General features: G+C 39.7%; 1 protein-coding gene across 1 annotated transcript in view; it reads right to left on the bottom strand.

The window, feature by feature from the left end:
- avl9 (AVL9 homolog (S. cerevisiase)) overlaps positions 1-9,972 on the bottom strand; it is a 33,430-nt gene extending 23,458 nt beyond the window's left edge. The window contains exon 1 of the mRNA XM_061964920.1: positions 9,654-9,972. Within this exon, the coding sequence (XP_061820904.1) occupies positions 9,654-9,734 (81 nt within the window). The 5' untranslated portion in view covers positions 9,735-9,972. The remainder of the gene's footprint in view (positions 1-9,653) is intronic.
- Between the last annotated feature and the right edge of the window lie 4,013 nt (positions 9,973-13,985).

Raw genomic sequence — 13,985 nt, 5'->3', positions numbered from 1 at the left:
CCCCTGACTGGAAGGATAGACAGAAAATCACCAATACTATTAAACCATGGACCTGTAACTACACGGTTAATGCTTTACAGCCTGGCGAAGCTTAACAATGCTGTTGCTAACGACGCCATTGAATCTAACTTAGCTACGGACCTCGACAGAGCTATGATAAAAACATTAGCTCTCCACCTACGCCAACCGTCATCTGCTCATCAACACCGAAGCTCACCTGCGTTCCAGCGATCGACGGAGCGACGAAGGACTTCACCTGATCATCGATGCGGTCGGCGGCTAGCGTCGGATAGCGCGTCTGCTATCCAAGTCAAAGTCCTCCTGGTTGTGTTGCTGTAGCCAGACGCTAATACACCGATCGCACCTACAGGTTTGTTCTTTGCAGTCTCCATTGGTCATTAAACAAATTGCAAAGGATTCACCAACACAGATGTCCAGAATACTGTAGAATTTTGCGATGAAAACTAAGCCTTTTGTATTGGATACAATGGCGTCCCAATACTTCCGTTTCAACCATCGACGTCACGCGCATACGTCATCATACCTAGATGTTTTCAACCGGAAGTTTCGCAGGAAATTTAAAATTGCACTTTATAAGTTAACCCGGTTGTATTGGCATGTGTTGCAATGTTAAGATTTCATCATTGATATATAAACTATCAGACTGCGTGGTCGGTAGTAGTGGGTTTCAGTAGGCCTTTAAGAGTTGGACAATATCGGAATATCGGCAAAAAAGCCATTATCGGACATCTCTACTTTTTACACATGTCTGTGTAAAAAAAGGTTTCTGTCTGCAACTTCCCCTTGTTCAACCCCCTGGGAGGTGAGGGGAGCGGTGAGCAGCAGCGCTGGCCGCGCTCGGGAATCATTTTGGTGATTTAACCCCCAATTCCCACCCTTGATGCTGAGTGCCAACAAGGCAGGTAATGGCTCCCATTTTTATAGTCTTTGGTATGAAGTGCTCGAACATTGAATAATATATTTTAGTGAGCCTTCACCATATATAGATTCCTTCAGACATCTCAGGTCTGAACAATGTCACAGAACTGACTAATTCCAAATGGACTGTTTGGAGGAAGTAGAAAAGAACACGGGAAGGCGGAGAGCAAAGGAGAACTTTTTGTAAACTATTTGTGATGCGACTCGTTGAGCAACAGGACGACCAGAATGTGGTGCGGTTTTGTCAGTTTTCCTCCTGCCGGTCCAGCAGGTGTAAGAGGAGGCAATAAAACATGTGATAGCCAGCGGGGGGGTCACTGGCATATCGCATGGCCTCCAACAAGTCATCTGATGCAGGAAGACCGATGGAAGGCGGCAGAAGCATGCTTTTCTTTTGTCATGCTGCAGGGAAATTGCACAGAGCATGCAGAACAGGTTTGGAGTGTGAGTCCAGCCACAGGCAGCATTGATTGTGCAAACTATGCAGATGATTCAGATTGCTGGTGAATAAACACAACCTTCATCTCATTGCTGGTCAGATGCTAATAAGGCAATGTTTTTATTCATGCATGGGATGGTTAGGTGCACCACTTGTTTGTGCTGCAAACTATTTTGTCTAACTCAGGGGTGTCAAAGAATGAATGATCTATGGCCCCCGGGATGATACTGGATTAGTATTAGAAGCGGCCCGCAGGCCACAGCCACCTGCTGCTGTTCTGCACGCACCAATACTCCATCAGTGTTGGCGCTAGGAATATTCAAAAGTCATAAAAATGGGGTACATTTTTGGGGTCCCACTTTTTTGTGATTGTTTTGAAAACAAAAAATAAATGTATGCATTATCTTGTTACATCTCACATTCTGTATGTGTTTTGGAAAAAGGTTGTCATAAACGTTACTTAATTCATTAAAAAAATAATACAAAAGAAAACTAAATTTAGACTTAATTTAGAGTTATTTGGACACTAGGGGAACATATTCTAAGTAACAAAGACTCAATTTAGAGTTATTTGGACACTAGGGGAACATATTCTAAGTAATAAAGACTTAATTTAGAGTTATTTGGACACTAGGGGAACATATTCTAAGTAACAAAGACTTAATTTAGAGTTATTTGGACACTAGGGGAACATATTCTAAGTAACAAAGACTTAATTTAGAGTTATTTGGACACTAGGGGAACATATTCGAAGTAACAAAGACTTAATTTAGAGTTATTTGGACACTAGGGGAACATATTCTAAGTAACAAAGACTTAATTTAGAATTTTTTGGACACTAGGGGAACATATTCTAAGTAACAAAGACTTAATTTAGAGTTGTTTTTAACACAAGGGGAACGTATTCTAAGTAATGCGATGAGGTGGCGACTTGTCCAGGGTGTACTCCGCCTTCTGCCCGATTGTAGCTGAGATAGGCTCCAGCGCCCCCCGCGACCCCAAAAGGGAATAAGCGGTAGAAAATGGATTGATGGATGGACACTAGGGGAACATATTCTAAGTAACAAAGACACATTTTTATGTATGCATATGTAAATGTATTCAGTTATAAACATTCTTTCCTTCGTGGATCTAAACCAGGGCTCACCAACCTTTTTAAAACCAAGAGCTACTTCTTGGGTACTGATTAATGCGAAGGGCTACCAGTTTCCATCCATCCATTTTCTACCGCTTATTCCCTTTGGGGTCGCTGGAGCCTATCTCAGCTACAATCGGGTGGAAGGCGGGGTACAACCTGGACAAGTCGCTACCTCATCGCAGGGGCTACCAGTTTGATACACACTTAAATAAATTGCCAGAAATAGCCCATTTGCTCAATTTACCTTTAACTCTATGTTATTAATAATAATATTTTTATATTTTCTCTAAGTGCACTTTTTTCAAATTGAACATTTTCAAAAGATCACTTCTAAGACAGTCTTGTGAAATCACAATATCCCATTTTAACTAGCTAGCCACTAACATTTTTTAACAAATCACGAATTACTTTGCACCATGTTTGTACAAATAATGTAAAACACAAAAGTCAACTCTCAAATGTTTAAATAAATCATGTCACACTTTGAACTGGACACCAAATCTGTTATCTGTTTCTTTGTCAGTTAGTGAAGACCAAGTCTTTAAAATATTTTCTTGGATTTTCAAATTCTATTTGCGTTTTGTCTCTCTTAGAATTAAAAACATACTTGCCAACATTGAGACCTCCGATTTCGGGAGGTGGGGGCGTGGCCGGGGGTGGGGCAGGGCGTGGTTGGGGGCGTGGTTAAGAGGGGAGGAGTATATTGACAGCTAGAATTCACCAAGTCAAGTATTTCATATATATATATATATATATATATCCTGAAAATATGCAAACAAAACTGTGTTTAGATAATTGATACTTCAAACTTGCATAAATAAATCTTAAGGAATATAACATTACTTGGCTTCTGAGAGCTTCAAAATGTAATGAATAAAATGCTAACTCCTCTCTGAGCTGCCACCTTAACGTGGTAGAGGAGTTTGCGTGCCCCAATGATCCTAGGAGCTATGTTGTCCGGGGGCTTTATGCCCCCTGGTAGGGTCTCCCAAGACAAACTGGTCCTAGGTGAGGGATCAGACAAAGAGCGGCTCGAAGACCTCCATGAATAATAAAAAACAAGGACCCAGATTTCCCTCGCCCGGACGCGGGTCACCGGGGCCCCCCTCTGGAGCCAGGCCCGGAGGTGGGGCACGATGGCGAGCGCCTGGTGGCCGGGCCTGTCCCCATGGGGCCCGGCCGGGCACAGCCCGAAGAGGCAACGTGGGTCCCCCCTCCAATGGGCTCACCACCCATAGCAGGGGTCATGGAGGTCGGGTGCGATGTGAGCTGGGCGGCAGCCGAAGGCAGGGCACTTGGCGGTCCGATCCTCGGCTACAGAAGCTAGCTCTTGGGACGTGGAACGTCACCTCGCTGGGGGGGAAGGAACCTGAGCTAGTGCGCGAGGTGGAGAAGTTCCGGCTAGATATAGTCGGACTCACTTCGACGCACAGCAAGGGCTCTGGAACCAGTTCTCTCGAGAGGGGCTGGACTCTCTTCCACTCTGGCGTTGCCGGCAGTGAGAGGCGACGGGCTGGGGTGGAAATTCTTGTTTCCCCCCGGCTCAGAGCCTGTACGTTGGAGTTCAACCCGGTGGACGAGAGGGTAGCTTCCCTCCGCCTTCGGGTGGGGGGACGGGTCCTGACTGTGGTTTGCGCTTACGCGCCAAGCCGCAGCTCAGAGTACCCACCCTTTTTGGATTCACTCGAGGGAGTACTTGAGAGTGCTCCCCCGGGTGATTCCCTCGTGCTACTGGGGGACTTCAATGCTCATGTTAGCGACGACAGTGAAACCTGGAGAGGCGTGATTGGGAAGAATGGCCGCCCGGATCTGAACCCAAGTGGTGTTTTGTTATTGGACTTTTGTGCCCGTCACAGATTGTCCATAACGAACACCATGTTCAAACATAAGGGTGTCCATATGTGCACTTGGCACCAGGACACCCTAGGCCGCAGTTCCATGATCGACTTTGTAGTTGTGTCATCGGATTTGCGGCCTCATGTTTTGGACACTCGGGTGAAGAGAGGGGCGGAGCTTTCTACCGATCACCACCTGGTGGTGAGTTGGCTGCGATGGTGGGGGAGGATGCCGGACAGACCTGGCAGGCCCAAACGCATTGTGAGGGTTTGCTGGGAACGTCTGGCAGAGTCTACTATCAGAGAGAGTTTCAATTCCCACCTCCGGAAGAACTTTGAACATGTCACGAGGGAGGTGCTGGACATTGAGTCCGAATGGACCATGTTCCGCGCCTCTATTGTCGAGGCGGCTGATTGGAGCTGTGGCCGCAAGGTGGTTGGTGCTTGTCGTGGCGGTAATCCTAGAACCCGTTGGTGGACACCGGCGGTGAGGGATGCCGTCAAGCTGAAGAAGGAGTCCTATCGGGTTCTTTTGGCTCATAGGACTCCTGAGGCAGCGGACGGGTACCGACAGGCCAAGCGGTGTGCGGCTTCAGCGGTCGCAGAGGCAAAAACTCGGACATGGGAGGAGTTCGGGGAAGCCATGGAAAACGACTTCCGGACGGCTTCGAAGCAATTCTGGACCACCATCCGCCGCCTCAGGAAGGGGAAGCACCGCCGCCTCAGGAAGGGGAAGCAGTGCACTATCAACACCGTGTATGGCGGGGATGGTGTTCTGCTGACCTCGACTGCGGATGTTGTGGATCGGTGGAGGGAATACTTCGAAGACCTCCTCAATCCCACCAACACGTCTTCTTATGAGGAAGCAGTGCCTGGGGAGTCTGTGGTGGGCTCTCCTATTTCTGGGGCTGAGGTTGCTGAGGTAGTTAAAAAGCTCCTCGGTGGCAAGGCCCCAGGGGTAGATGAGATCCGCCCGGAGTTCCTTAAGGCTCTGGATGCTGTGGGGCTGTCTTGGTTGACAAGACTCTGCAGCATCGCGTGGACATCGGGGGCGGTACCTCTGGATTGGCAGACCGGGGTGGTGGTTCCTCTCTTTAAGAAGGGGAACCGGAGGGTGTGCTCTAACTATCGTGGGATCACACTCCTCAGCCTTCCCGGTAAGGTCTATTCAGGTGTACTGGAGAGGAGGCTACGCCGGATAGTCGAACCTCGGATTCAGGAGGAACAGTGTGGTTTTCGTCCTGGTCGTGGAACTGTGGACCAGCTCTATACTCTCGGCAGGGTCCTTGAGGGTGCATGGGAGTTTGCCCAACCAGTCTACATGTGTTTTGTGGTCTTGGAGAAGGCATTCGACCGTGTCCCTCGGGAAGTCCTGTGGGGAGTGCTCAGAGAGTATGGGGTATCGGACTGTCTGATTGTGGCAGTCCGCTCCCTGTATGATCAGTGCCAGAGCTTGGTCCGCATTGCCGGCAGTAAGTCGGATACGTTTCCAGTGAGGGTTGGACTCCGCCAAGGCTGCCCTTTGTCACCGATTCTGTTCATAACTTTTATGGACAGAATTTCTAGGCGCAGTCAAGGCGTTGAGGGGATCCGGTTTGGTGGCTGCAGGATTAGGTCTCTGCTTTTTGCAGATGATGTGGTCCTGATGGCTTCATCTGGCCAGGATCTTCAGCTCTCACTGGATCGGTTCGCAGCCGAGTGTGAAGCGACTGGGATGAGAATCAGCACCTCCAAGTCCGAGTCCATGGTTCTCGCCCGGAAAAGGGTGGAGTGCCATCTCCGGGTTGGGGAGGAGATCTTGCCCCAAGTGGAGGAGTTCAAGTACCTCGGAGTCTTGTTCACGAGTGAGGGAAGAGTGGATCGTGAGATCGACAGGCGGATCGGTGCGGCGTCTTCAGTAATGCGGACGCTGTATCGGTCCGTTGTGGTGAAGAAGGAGCTGAGCCGGAAGGCAAAGCTCTCAATTTACCGGTCGATCTACGTTCCCATCCTCACCTATGGTCATGAGCTTTGGGTCATGACCGAAAGGACAAGATCACGGGTACAAGCGGCCGAAATGAGTTTCCTCCGCCGGGTGGCGGGGCTCTCCCTTAGAGATAGGGTGAGAAGCTCTGCCATCCGGGGGGAGCTCAAAGTAAAGCCGCTGCTCCTCCACATCGAGAGGAGCCAGATGAGGTGGTACGGGCATCTGGTCAGGATGCCACCCGAACGCCTCCCTAGGGAGGTGTTTAGGGCACGTCCGACCGGTAGGAGGCCGCGGGGAAGACCTAGGACACGTTGGGAAGACTATGTCTCCCGGCTGGCCTGGGAACGCCTCGGGGTCCCACAGGAAGAGCTGGACGAAGTGGCTGGGGAGAGGGAAGTCTGGGCTTCCCTGCTTAGGCTGCTGCCCCCGCGACCCGACCTCGGATAAGCGGAAGAAGATGGATGGATGGATGGATAAAATGCTAAAGTTGTTGATAAACAAGCAATTATTTTAATAATTAAATATGGTCATTTTAAATGAATTATTATGATAATTTAAAATTAATTATTTCAAATATGTTTATTTTAATGTATAATTCTAATGCCTGGATGTAATAAGGAGTCAGAAAAAATACAAATAAAAATACAATTAATTTTGATGTTTTTAGCAAAATATAGTAAAAATGTATTTAGTTTTTCTTTTTTTTAATTAATAAATATATTTATTTTTAGGTAAGATAAACATGATAATACAATGTATCCGTAGTCTGTATGATTTAGTTCTTGTCACCCTGTTGTCCTCCCATCATGAAAAAAGGCTGTCCTCACTCAGGTCCGCATGGAGCTTGAGGGGGCGTGGCCTCCAGCTCCGGCTGAAAATCGGGAGATTTTCGGGAGAATATTTGTCCCGGGAGGTTTTCGGGAGAGGCGCTGAATTTCGGGAGTCTCCCGGAAAATTCGGGAGGGTTGGCAAGTATGATTAAAAATGTCGAGTAAAGCGAGACCAAATTGCTAGTAAATAAATAAAATTTAAAAATTAGAGGCAGCTCACTGGTAAGTGCTGCTATTTGAGCTATTTTTAGAACAGGCCAGCGGGCTACTCATCTGGTCCTTACGGGCTACTTGGTGACCCCTGATCTAAACTTTACCTCTGCCAGTATTTTTTTCTATATTTTTGTAATATTTTCAGAATGTGTTTGTTCTATTTTTGGCCAAAGTAAGACAAAGAAAACAACCTGAAGTTGTCTTTATTTTTTAGTTTTAATGCCATGATTTTAATAGTCCGGCCCGCGTGTGCACACATTTTCCTCCATGTGGCCCCTGAGCTAAAATGAGTTTGACACCCCTGGTCTAACTATTATAGTTTTCAGGTTAAGGTTTTTTTCTGCAAACAATGTAATTTTTATCTTACTAACATTGTATGCTACAACAAGCCAAATAAAAGCTATAATAGTTATACCAAAAAAAATTGCTGCACAAACAATTGGGACAAGTTTGGGAAGATTTTGTCCGGTTATGAATAATAACACGTTAAGAACATAACAACTATAATAATTTGACCCCAAAAAATGTGCCAGCAAAAACAGCCAAACAGCTCAATTTTTGTTTCAAAGATAAGATAAGACCTTCTGGAGGAAAGTTCTATGGTCAGATGAAACAAAAATTGAGCTGTTTGGCCACAATACCCAGCAATAAAGGTGAGGCCTTTAATCCCAGGAACACCATACCAACCGTCAAGCATGGTGGTGGTAGTATTATGCTCTGGGCCTGTTTTGCTGCCAATGGAACTGGTGCTTTATTTGGGACAATGAAAAAGGAGGATTACCTCCAAATTCTTCAGGACAAGCTAAAATCATCAGCCCGGAGGTTGGGTCTTGGGCGCAGTTGGGTGTTCCAACAGGACAACACCCTGGCGCTGTTTTGTACTGTTTCTGTACTTGTTTTGATTATTATTTATTTTATTGTATGTAAATGTTGAATGTTATAAAGATTTTGAAAAAAATTTAATAGATAAATAAATTAAAAATACTTAAAATCCGTAACAGCAAAAATGGTATGTAGAATAAACGATTGGGACAAGTTTGGGAAGATTTTGACGAGGTAGAGGGGGTAACTTAACACAATATTACCAATTATGAACATTATTAGTGTCACATTATATTCGGAGGCTCCGCCCCCTTTGTGGATTATTACTACTTCTTTGATTGTATGTAAATGTTGAATATTATAAAGATTTTTTGAAAATTTAAAAACACTTAAAAAAATCCGTAACGACAAAAATAGTATGTAGAATAAACGATTGGGACAAGTTTGGGAAGATTTTGACGAGGTAGAGGGGGCAACTTAACACAATATTACCAGTTATGAACATTATTAGTGTCACATTATATTCGGAGGCTCCGCCCCCTTTGTGGATTATTATTATTATTACTTTGATTGTATGTAAATGTTGAATATTATAAAGATTTTTTGATAATTTAAAAACACTTAAAAAAATCCGTAACGACAAAAATAGTATGTAGAATAAACGATTGGGACAAGTTTGGGAAGATTTTGACGAGGTAGAGGGGGCAACTTAACACAATATTACCAGTTATGAACATTATCAGTGTCACATTATATTCGGAGGCTCCGCCCCCTTTGTGGATTATTACTACTTCTTTGATTGTATGTAAATGTTGAATATTATAAAGATTTTTTGAAAATTTAAAAACACTTAAAAAATCTGTGACAACAAAAATAGTATGTAGAATAAACGATTGGGACAAGTTTGGGAAGATTTTGACGAGGTAGAGGGGGCAACTTAACACAATATTACCAGTTATGAACATTATTAGTGTCACATTATATTCGGAGGCTCCGCCCCCTTTGTGGATTATTATTACTTCTTTGGTTGTATGTAAATGTTGAATATTATAAAGATTTTTTGAAAATTTAAAAACACTTAAAAAATCCTTAACGGCAAAAATAATATGTAGAATAAACGATTGGGACAAGTTTGGGAAGATTTTGACGAAGTAGAGGGGGTAACTTAACACAATATTACCAGTTATGAACATTATTAGTGTCACATTATATTCGGAGGCTCCGCCCCCTTTTACCCTAGTAATTCTGAGGAAACGGTGCATGAAGCAACACAAAAGTGATGACATTAATTCATCATATTGTGACGCTCCAGTGCGTCCAAACAGGAAAGACTGAAGATAAATGTTGCTGTTCAGCTGGAAGGACGTCTTACGTAAGCGCAGAGCAGCTGATGCATCATCATCATCATCGCTTCTATATAAACAACAGCAAGTAGTTAGCATGTTGCTAACAAGCAGGAGGGTTACCGCACCTGGCAGCCTTTCTTATGGTGGAAGCCGACCACCACGATGTGCAGCACCGGCCCGCGTTGCTCGTCCATGTCCCCGCTCATCCCCACCCCCGGGGAGGTTCTCGCGACCCTGCGGTGTTGTGGGAGTTCGGCGCCCGGGTGTAAACACAGCGACGAGCCGCCGTTTGGTTCCGCCAGATCGCTCGCGCTTGACAGCCGGGTCGAGACTACTCCAGACTGCGAGAGGAAGTGAGAGAAGTCACCGCCGCGCACTTCCGCTTTCCGGCCCACACGACTGTTTGGAATTAAAATAACTCATTAAGACGATTCAATCGCTCGTGTCTGATCTCAATAACAATAAATAATCCATCAATTGTTTAGACAAGTCATTGTTTTTGTTGTTGTTGTTGCGTCTGGTAGCTGTGCTGCGTTATCTTCAGTTTGTCAGCCGAGCGTTGAACCGTCTTGAGCCAACCGTACACTCTCTGGAGCTGAATAATATACGTCGTACGTCATAGTTGACCACAAAAAACTGCCGAGTCACCCTGGCACTGTTTTGTACTGTTTTGTACTTACTTTAATTATTATTTCTCAACTGTTTGTAAATGTTAAAATTTATAAATAAAGGTTTAAAAAAAACTACTGGGCCTACTATTTGTTGACTTCCGGTTCTCGTGGCGGAAATCTGACCAAAAACGGATTGCTGACAAGAGAACCGGAGGTCAATATTTATTGTTTTTGTTTTTACTGACTAGTTATTTTATTTTTTGTCGAATAGAATACAAATTAAACGGTATTTCGGATGTAGTCATTGTTTTTTGACACTGAAATATATATTTTTTTCAGCTTAATTTTTTTATATTTCAAAATAAAATTCTTCTTAAAAAAAAAATACAATTGAAAAATGTTTTTGTAATTATTTTGTTTTTGTACTTATTTTGATTATTATTATTTCTCAATTGTTTGTAAATGTTAAAATTTATAAATAAAGGTTTTTTTTAAAAAACACAAAAAAACTACTGGGCCTACTATTTGTTGACTTCCGGTTCTCGTGTCGGAAATCTGACCAAAAACGGATTTCTGACAAGAGAACCGGAGGTCAATATTTATTGTTTTTGTTTTTGCTGACTAGTTATTTTATTTTTTTGTCGAATAGAATACAAATCAAACGGTATTTTGGATGTAGTTATTGTTTTTTGACACTGAAATCTTTTTTATTTTCAGCTTAATTTTTTTATATTTCAATATAAAATTATTCTTCTTCAAAAAAAAATACAATTGAAAAATGTTTTTGTAATTATTTTGTTTTTGTACTTATTTTGATTATTATTATTTCTCAATTGTTTGTAAATGTTAAAATTTATAAATAAAGGTTTTTTTAAAAAAACACAAAAAAACTACTGGGCCTACTATTTGTTGACTTCCGGTTCTCGTGTCGGAAATCTGACCAAAAACGGATTTCTGACAAGAGAACCGGAGGTCAATATTTATTGTTTTTGTTTTTGCTGACTAGTTATTTTATTTTTTTGTCGAATAGAATACAAATCAAACGGTATTTTGGATGTAGTTATTGTTTTTTGACACTGAAATCTTTTTTATTTTCAGCTTAATTTTTTTATATTTCAAAATAAAATTCTTCTTAAAAAAAAAACACAATTAAAAAAGGTTTTTGTAATTATTCAGTTTTTGTACTTATTTTGATTATTATTTCTCAATTGTTTGTAAATGTTAAAATTTATAAATAAAAGTTTTTTAAAAAAAACACAAAAAAAACTACTGGGCCTACTACTTGTTGACTTCCGGTTCTCGTGTCGGAAATCTGACCAAAAAAGGATTACTGACAAATGAACCGGAGGTCAATATTTATTGTTTTTGTTTTTGCTGAATAGTTATTTTATTTTGTTGTCGAATAGAATACAAATTAAAATGTGTTTTGGATGTACTTATTGTTTTTTGACACTGAAATATTTTTTATTTTCAGCTTAATTTTTTTATATTTCAAAATAAAATTCTTCTTCAAAAAAAATAAATAATAATTACAATTAAAAAAAAGGTTTTTGTAATTATTCTGTTTTTGTACTTATTTTGATTATTATTATTTCTCAATTGTTTGTAAATGTTGAAATTTATAAACAGAGGTTTAAAAAAAAACACACACAAAAAAAAACTACTGGCCTACTAATTGTTGACTTCCGGTTCTCGTGTCGGAAATCTGACCAAAAACGGATTTCTGACACGAGAACCGGAGGTCAATATTTATTGTTTTTGTTTTTGCTGACTAGTTATTTTATTTTTTTGTCGGATAGAATACAAATTAAACGGTGTTTTGGATGTACTTATTGTTTTTTGACACTGAAATATTTTTTATTTTCAGTTTAATTTTTTTATATTTCAAAATAAAATTCTTCTTCTTCAAAAAAAAAATACAATTAAAAAAGGTTTTTGTAATTATTCTGTTTTTGTACTTATTTTGATTATTATTATTTCTCAATTGTTTGTAAATGTTGAAATTTATAAATACAGGTCTAAAAAAAACACACACACAAAAAAAACTACTGGCCTACTATTTGTTGACTTCCGGTTCTCGTGGCGGAAATCTGACCAAAAACGAATTTCTGACACGAGAACCAGAGGTCAATATTTATTGTTTTTGTTTTTGCTGAATAGTTATTTTATTTTGTTGTCGAATAGAATACAAATAAAAATGTGTTTTGGATGTACTTATTGTTTTTTGACACTGAAATATTTTTTATTTTCAGCTTAATTTTTTTATATTTCAAAATAAAATTCTTCTTCAAAAAAAAAAAAAAATAATAATTACAATTAAAAAAAGTTTTTTGTAATTATTCTGTTTTTGTACTTATTTTGATTATTATTATTTCTCAATTGTTTGTAAATGTTGAAATTTATAAATAGAGCTTTTAAAAAAAACACTCACAAAAAAACTACTGGCCTACTAATTGTTGACTTCCGGTTCTCGTGGCGGAAATCTGACCAAAAACGAATTTCTGACACGAGAACCGGAGGTCAATATTTATTGTTTTTGTTTTTGCTGACTAGTTATTTTATTTTTTTGTCGAATAGAATACAAATTAAACGGTGTTTTGGATGTACTTATTGTTTTTTGACACTGAAATAAAAAAATGTTCACCTTATTTTTGTTAATATTTCAAAATAAAATTCTTCTTCTTATTCAACAAAAAAAATCATAATTAAAAAAAAATTTGTTGTAATTATTCTGTTTTTGTACTTATTTTGATTATTATTATTTCTCAATTGTTTGTAAATGTTGAAATTTATAAATAAAGGTTTAAAAAAAAAAATGTGGCCTACTAATTGTTGACTTCCGGTTCTCGTGTCGGAAATCTGACCAAAAACAGATTTCTGACACGAGAACCGGAGGTCAATATTTATTGTTTTTGTTTTTGCTGACTAGTTATTTTATTTTTTTGTCGAATAGAATACAAATTAAACGGTGTTTTGGATGTACTTATTGTTTTTTGACACTGAAATATTTTTTATTTTCAGCTTAATTTTTTTATATTTCAAAATAAAATTATTCAAAAAAAAAAAATTACAATTAAAAAAGGTTTTTGTAATTATTCTGTTTTTGTACTTATTTTGATTATTATTATTTCTAAATTGTTTGTAAATGTTGACATTTATAAATAGAGGTTAAAAAAAAACACACACACACAAAAACTACTGGCCTACTAATTGTTGACTTCCGGTTCTCGTGTCGGAAATCTGACCAAAAACGGATTTCTGACACGAGAACCGGAGGATCATTATTTATTGTTTTGGTTTTTGCTGACTAGTTATTTTATTTTTTTGTCGAATAGAATACAAATTAAACGGTGTTTTGGATGTACTTATTGTTTTTTGACACTGAAATATTTTTTTATTTTCAGCTTAATTTTTTTATATTTCAAAATAAAATTCTTAAAAAAAAAATAATAATAATAATTACAATTAAAAAAAATAATTTGTAATTATTCTGTTTTTGTACTTATTTTGATTATTATTATTTCTCAATTGTTTGTAAATGTTGAAATTTATAAATAGAGGTTTAAAAAAAAAAACACAAAAAACTACTGGCCTACTAATTGTTGACTTCCGGTTCTCGTGGCGGAAATCTGACCAAAAACGAATTTCTGACACGAGAACCGGAGGTCAATATTTATTGTTTTTGTTTTTGCTGACTAGTTATTTTTTTTTTTTTGTCGAATAGAATACAAATTAAACGGTGTTTTGGATGTACTTATTGTTTTTCGACACTGAAATATTTTTTATTTTCAGCTTAATTTTTTTATATTTCAAAATAAAATTCTTCTTCAAAAAAAAAAAAAAAAT

Source organism: Nerophis lumbriciformis, linkage group LG07, assembly GCF_033978685.3.
Source record: "Nerophis lumbriciformis linkage group LG07, RoL_Nlum_v2.1, whole genome shotgun sequence".
Lineage (NCBI taxonomy): Eukaryota > Metazoa > Chordata > Actinopteri > Syngnathiformes > Syngnathidae > Nerophis > Nerophis lumbriciformis.
The sequence above is the reverse complement of the archived record's forward strand: the minus strand, read 5'-3'. Positions and strand labels throughout refer to the sequence as shown.